The sequence below is a fragment of the Phyllostomus hastatus genome, unplaced genomic scaffold, assembly GCF_019186645.2.
Source record: "Phyllostomus hastatus isolate PE091 unplaced genomic scaffold, TTU_PhHast_1.1 phas_contig_196, whole genome shotgun sequence".
In the NCBI taxonomy this organism is placed as follows: domain Eukaryota; kingdom Metazoa; phylum Chordata; class Mammalia; order Chiroptera; family Phyllostomidae; genus Phyllostomus; species Phyllostomus hastatus.
Window position 1 is genome coordinate 17050726 of NW_025333709.1, and position 6729 is coordinate 17057454.

A 6729-nucleotide genomic window follows, 5' to 3' on the forward strand; every position below is an offset into this window, starting at 1 on the left:
CATAAAAGAACATAGTACAGTATGATTTGCTACAAATTCCTGATCTCTTCTAGCTCATGACTTTGAAATAACCCTTTTATTTGTAAACAAATGATATTCTCACATCTCTCGTGTGGTTTAATTGTTGCTACTTCTCTGTTTTTCTTATTCCTGGAAGTACTTATGCAGGGAGTCCCTATATGGCTATAAACTTGTCTTTCAGCTTGAGGTCCCACAGGACATATGCACTGTTGTTTCTCTCCTGGTCTGGCTTCAACCTCTGAGCCGCCACTGTCAGTGAAAAGAGCTGTCCCCAGAGCCACGGCCAGCACTGGACACACTGATGGTGCTGACCAAGACTTCCGAAGCCCACCTTCCTGTGAGTAAAGCTTAGACAAGCCTCTTCTTGACTCCAGGTCCCCACCTTTTTCTGCCAGCACTTATTTTGTAAACTTGTAAATTCCCTTCCTGTGCCTTTGAGATGTAAACTTCCCCATCTTTGTTTCAACTGAGCTTGGACTGAGTTCTCATCTCTCCCCCCCAAAGCATTAACCTGTTCAGCTTTATCCAGTGCAGTTTTTGCTTTGACAATGCTGTCTCTGCATCCTCCAAAATATTTACATTATCCTCATACCGGAGCTTCCGTGCAAGGGTAAGGTAACCGCCTCCTAACTACTTCATGACTAACATCTGCGCTCCAGAGCAGCTTCTGTTGGGCAACCAGTTTACACAAACTCCTCCAGGGCGGCTCCAGCAGATTCTGGTCGCTGATCTAGGCCTAAAATCTTACCCAGTCCTCAAAGCATAGCTCCTCCAGTCCCTAGCATTCAAATATTTAACTGTGGGAGCGGAAATAAAGTGCTATGGGGGCTTCTAGGGAACAGATACCATGTGGTCTTTACTGTCCTCTTCACTTTCCTTGGAAACCTCCCACCTCCATCTGAAAATAAAGGTGTTACGTGGAACAATAAGGTGTATTCAAAGGATAAGTAGCACATCAAGACCCTGACTTCATTAGCAGAAATGTTCTACATCACCTTTTTCTGTATGGTGAAGTTAAAGAGCCATAAAGTTGCTTTTGAGAAATACGTTTTAGATTTCCTGCACCTGCACTTTCTGCTTTAGAAAAGTAGATGTTCTGTTTTAAGGTCAAATATGGAGATTTAAGAACATTCATTTCTGGGGGACAGGAATTGGGGTTTGACCTACTGGTACCTTGCCTCAAGCAATTTCTTGCCTCCAGAAGTCCAGTGCAAACACACAACAAATACAACATTTCTTAAAAATGCAGCCTCTTAGATTAGCAATAAATAAAATCCTGTTCTATATATTTTGACTTACACTCCTTATTCAAAATATGATTTTGATTTTTATTACCAGTACTTACTCTATTGGTGGTGCTTACAAATTGTAAATAGGCTCCTAAAAGTGGTTTCTCTATTACCAAAATTGCAAATAAAATCAATAGCAAAATTGGTTTGAAAATAAAATGACACAAGTACTTTCATTTATTGTAATAGACCTATTAAGGGAACCACTTTAAAATGCCAAAATATATTTGAATTTGTCATTGATTCCAGATATTTTGACCTTTAGAGTTTTCCTCTTACATTTCATAAGTACTTACTCTAAAAGCTAAAGACACTTTTGCACAACACTATATACACTTGAAGATAAATCTACTTCAAATAAATCAAATGTACTACTTACAACAGTCATAAATGCTTTAAATTCTTTAATATATGCTATAGCTGCAAATTTGGCAGATACATGAATGTATAACATATGAGCATAATATACAACATATATATTACATTTCAAGCAACCTTTGTACATATGTATTTTTTATAACAGATATATTTGCTGTGCCTTAACATGTCATAGCATATCCATTAAAATGGAGGTCAGTTCTTTAATTCAAATTGTTTTTATTATTTGACATCAGTTCTGCATTTCAAAATTATGAAGTAAAGTTTTTATTTATTTATTTATTTATTTATTTTTCTTACAAGTGAGTCAATCTCTTTGATATTGCATTTAACTGCTTTTTTTTTTTTGCCCACCTGGAACATTTATTGGCATTGCACACAAAACCTTCCTCTTCCCCACCACAAAGTCCCAGGCCCTGAGGCTGGGCCCCTCTGCCTGATTTCTGAAACAAGGTCTTAGGCCTCGGCAGCCTGGGTTGCTCCCAGAGCTGTGAGCTGCTGAATCTTCTGGCTCATCGTCTCCATGACAGCCTGTTTCCTGGCATGCTTCTCCTTCAGGGCTGGCTGGATTTTCTCCATTTGCTTCGTAAGGAAGTCTGTTTTCCTCTCGAAGAAGTCCTTGGCATCCTCAGGTGTCTTCTCTACATAGCAGCCAGTTCCCACATAGATGAGCGTGTGTTCCCCATCATGTAGCTTCCCCGGGACATACATAGAACTCGTCAATGGGACAAGTAATTTTTTCCCCTCGTTGCCCTTGTTCAGCACTTTCAGGCAGTCCTTGGCTTCCACATACGTTGTTTGTACCACCGTGAGCTGGGCAATGGACGTGGACAAGAACTCCACTTCCTGGTCCAGCTGGTTCTTGAGCATTTCCAGCTGCGGTAGATTCAGCTCGGTGATGTTGACCGACTGTGCCATGCTGGGAAGGAGGGCTAAGAAACTGACTGCTCTTAATAGAACCTGCTTTCTATTGCTCGGCTGGATATGACAGCAACAGGCAGTAAGGAAGTTACTACCTGAAAAATACTGGTTTTGAGTTTAAAATAGACAAATTTTTTTGGTGTCTTATTATACTAAGGTAATTAGATATTCAGGTACAAAGATATTTATCTGGACTAGATTATTTTGCTCTCACTCCAATTTCACCTCTTGGAATTGCTATGGTCAACTTTATAAACACCATAGACACCAGACAACTCATGTAATTTGGGGAGGGAAAAAAAAAAGCTTCAGTCAATGCTTCAACTTCATTAACTTTACAATTATTATCATTTTACCTTTGTCGTAGTGGTGTCTGTGGACATGTTCCCAGTGTCAAGCTCTTATAGGCAGAAAGAGCAATTCTTGCTATGACCTATTCTGCATAGGTTCAACACAGGCAATACACTTTTCTGTAGCGGATACTGGCCAGCAGTATCCATCTCTGCTGTGAATTCTCATCAAAACAGGAGAAAAACATACACAGAGACAACCAGGTCCTGTGGGGAAATAGGGACAGAGTGGCCACTCTCTCTAGTGGGGAGCACACGGTATCTATTCCCAAGCGGATTTTTATTGAGCATACAGACTTAGTTTGTGGATTCACAGTCTGGCAGAAAACATCAAAAGAAGTAGGTGACTTACAAAGGTGCAGACAGAATCCCCACTGTGATTCTAGGCAGACTTTGGGGTTTTATCACTACAGGGCTCAAAGGGCTAGTTTTGGTTTCCTGTCTGTGCCTTCAAATTCTAATCTAATAACATCGTCCAGCAAACAGATCTCACAGGATCTTGCATATTCTATGTCCCAGGCCTAATTACCCCGGGGGTCCACCATTTCTGGTCTGGGCTGCACTACACCTGCTATTTCTGCAGGCCTGAGTTAACAGAGAAGACAAAGGCAGCCAGGAGACTTAGATTTCTCACATCTAAGAACAAGGACTCAGGCTTTGACAAAGCCGAGGGGGCGGGGGTTGATGTCCATCACCCCTTCATTTCCACAGCCCCGAGTCTCTTCCCAGAAGCCTCCACGTGATCTTGCCTGTCTTAGGCGATTCCCCCTGTGGGAAATCTTACCCATCATTGGCTAACTGATCAAGCTTAGGAGGTCAGGCACAGAACAGGCAGCATTCATGCCAGGGAAATAAGTTTTGTCTCCTTAGTGGCTCCTGGTCTGGAGGTCTCTCGCTCAGCCTAAGTCACGGTGTGTTACAGCTTCCTGAGACCAGGCAGGGCAGTCCCCAGCACTTTTCAGCCAATCATCTCCCGTGTTGGTGTAGGTAGAAGTAAAGGAATAAAACCACTGGCTTCTTCCAACTAGAAAGAACCCAAGGAAGCAGTAACACAATTCTTTGTTTGATTCTATTTTTAATTATGTAGCTATACTATTTATATGAGACAATCTAGTATTTAATAACAGTACTACGGAGGATGGGAAAGCTATGAGTAGCATTATTCTTATTCATATATTTCTCCTTTATATTCATGTAAACATCTGGAAGTCACTTCCACTTAACATCATTAAATTCACCACCAGGTTCCATGGAGCATGGTACAGGCAGTATCCTCCCAATACCTCAAATATATTTTCCCATTTTACAGTTAAGAAAATTAAAGCTGAGGAAGGAAATCTCAGGATTTGTAACTCCAAAAATACCAGGGCTTAAAACTTTGTCCTAGGAGAGCTCGATACACACTAGTGACTGGGTGGTATGTCTTTGGGAATGGATTTAGAAACATTAGAGGAAATAACTTCAACTCAGGAATGCCAGACAGAATGCTTGGATAGATGACATTTAGTTAAGTGATAATAACAGCACTAGATTTTCTAGTCTTATGACTTTGTAAAGAACGCCACTGTTCTTCCTCTTAGGCATTTATTTTAGAAGTAAAATATGTGGCACCATGTTATATTTTGATAGTAATGATGATAATAATATGAAACCTGTGTCACCCCCAGAAATGTTAACTAATTAGTAGACTACATAAATGCAGAGAATGAGACAAACATATGCTTGTCAGTGCTGATTTCTTCTGCGTGCAGAATTAGATTACACAAAATCATATCATTATTAAGTCTTTCAGACTTCTGGAGAACCCAGCACTTTGACCTGAATTGTAGATACTTAGAAGAGCTTCTAACCTGCAGCACTTGTCTGTCTTGGAGTCTGCATTTTAGACACTACAAGAGCTCGTGATCTTACTCAAAGGTGGTTTTTCTGTCTTTCACAGAACTATAACACATTTGAATAGTTTGGTTTCAATTAAAAGAAAACTGTACATGGAAAAAGAATGATGTTTGAAAAAATCACCAGATCTGTGTTAAGAGTGTTAATGTAAAATAACTGCAGAAGTCATGGAGCTCACTGTTGAAAGAACACACAAGTACTCCAGTAGTCTGACAGCATTTAACTTAAATTCAAGTAAATTTATAAACCTTAGTATCTTGATGTAAAAACCTACCCCATCACATTTAAAAATAAATGATGGCCATAATAATGAACTCATATAATTGAATTATTTTTAATATGCCTCCTTTAAGTTTAAGATGTCTAGCAATATGAGATATAGTTTCATCAAAACTATGACTTTTAAGGATCTTTTAAATTATCTTGCATAAAATTGTTAATCCCTTAAGACAGAAGAATTCATTAAGAAGGAACTTATGAAGAACAAATGGATGGATTTTGATCAATTAGACATTTTCAAGTAGGGAAATTATTCCTTAATATTCAAATTTATAAAATAGTCCTGCAAAAAGTAAATTTTTGTGCTTCACTGTAAAAATTGAATGGCATGAACTATTAACATAAATATAAATTTTAAAATAAACCAAATTTTATCTAAATTAAAAACAGAGAATAATACTAAAGAACACTTTTTAGTAGTGAATTTAATATATATTTTATTCAGACAAATTTGCACATTTACATGAATGTCACCAATTATTTTATTAATTCTATCATATCATTTTATTCAATAAATCCACTGACCTCCTCTGTGTCAGGAACTCTTCTCAAGTTTGTGATTCGATACTGAAAGGGCAGATCCATCTCTGCTCTCCAAACCCTACATTCTAATTGTACCCACAAAATACCAAGTACTAATGTGAAAATAAAGGGCATGAGGAGGTAGACAAGGGAGTGACTAGGGAACATTTCAGATTTGGGTATAAGAAAGCCCTGAGCCTGTGATGTTTCAGGTGAGGGCAAGGGGAAAAAAAAAAAAAACCTAATGGAGTTAGAGGTTAAGCATTCCAGGAAGCAGTTATACCTTCTTTGCTCTAAACAGGATGTTTTCCCCTTCTCCACATTGCCCTGGCTAGAGTTTCTTGGGCAATGCTAAATGAAAGCTTTGATTGCTCCATTGTCCTCTGGCTTGAGTTCCATCTGATGAAGTCTACTCTCCCTCCAATCATTACTCTGTATATAATACATCTTTTTTCTACTGTTGCTTTAATACTTCTCTTTATTTTTGGTTTTAACTTGTTTTATTATTATTTATTTTCATATAGTTTTCTTTTTGTTTCCTATGCTCAGAATTTGCTAAGATTATTGGATCTATATAGGTTTACATTTTTTTCAACAAACTTGGAAAAGTTTAAGGCACTGCTTTTCCATTTTTTTCCATCACACTCTCATTTGCCTCCTGGAGGACTCAAACTCCCCATGTATCTGATCACTCGAACCTAGGTTCCTTCTCTAATGCTCAGATGGTGCATTGACTTTATTAGGATCTTTTTTCTTCTTTGTGTTTCATCTAGAATGGTTTCTATTGGTATATCATTTAGCTTACTAGTCTTCTTTTTATACTTTATCATAATGTACTATTAATACTATCTGGTGCATTGTTTATTTTAAATATTGCATTATTTTTTTTATTAACTCAGTTTGGGTGTCTCTTATACCTTCCATGTCTGTATTTCATATGTACAATATTCCCCCTAGCCTTTTGAACATGTAGATTGCAGATATGATGACTGTTTTTTTAATATTCTTATGTACTAGTTTTAATACTTATTAGTTCTGTATCATTTCTGAGTGATTGCTTTTAACTTTATTTT

The 6729-nt window shown here is 37.9% G+C and overlaps 1 protein-coding gene across 2 annotated transcripts; it reads right to left on the reverse strand.

Annotated features, from left to right (window-relative positions):
* Positions 1 to 2144: 2144 nt before the first annotated feature.
* Positions 2145 to 2609, reverse strand: LOC123815916 (prefoldin subunit 5-like). 2 transcript variants are annotated; one of them, XM_045834633.1, is made up of 2 exons: positions 2527 to 2606; positions 2145 to 2403 (listed from the first exon to the last, which is right to left on the reverse strand). In XM_045834633.1, the coding sequence occupies exons 1-2, from the start codon at positions 2604 to 2606 to the stop codon at positions 2145 to 2147; spliced, it is 339 nt and encodes a 112-aa protein (XP_045690589.1). The 2 variants fall into 2 exon arrangements, with proteins under 2 accessions (XP_045690589.1, XP_045690590.1); XM_045834634.1 differs by having other exon boundaries at positions 2145 to 2609.
* Positions 2610 to 6729: the final 4120 nt, after the last annotated feature.

Excerpts from the sequence above, each read along its gene's own strand:
- LOC123815916 (XM_045834634.1), bottom strand. The coding sequence starts at position 2,606 with ATGGCACAGTCGGTCAACATCACCGAGCTGAATCTACCGCAGCTGGAA.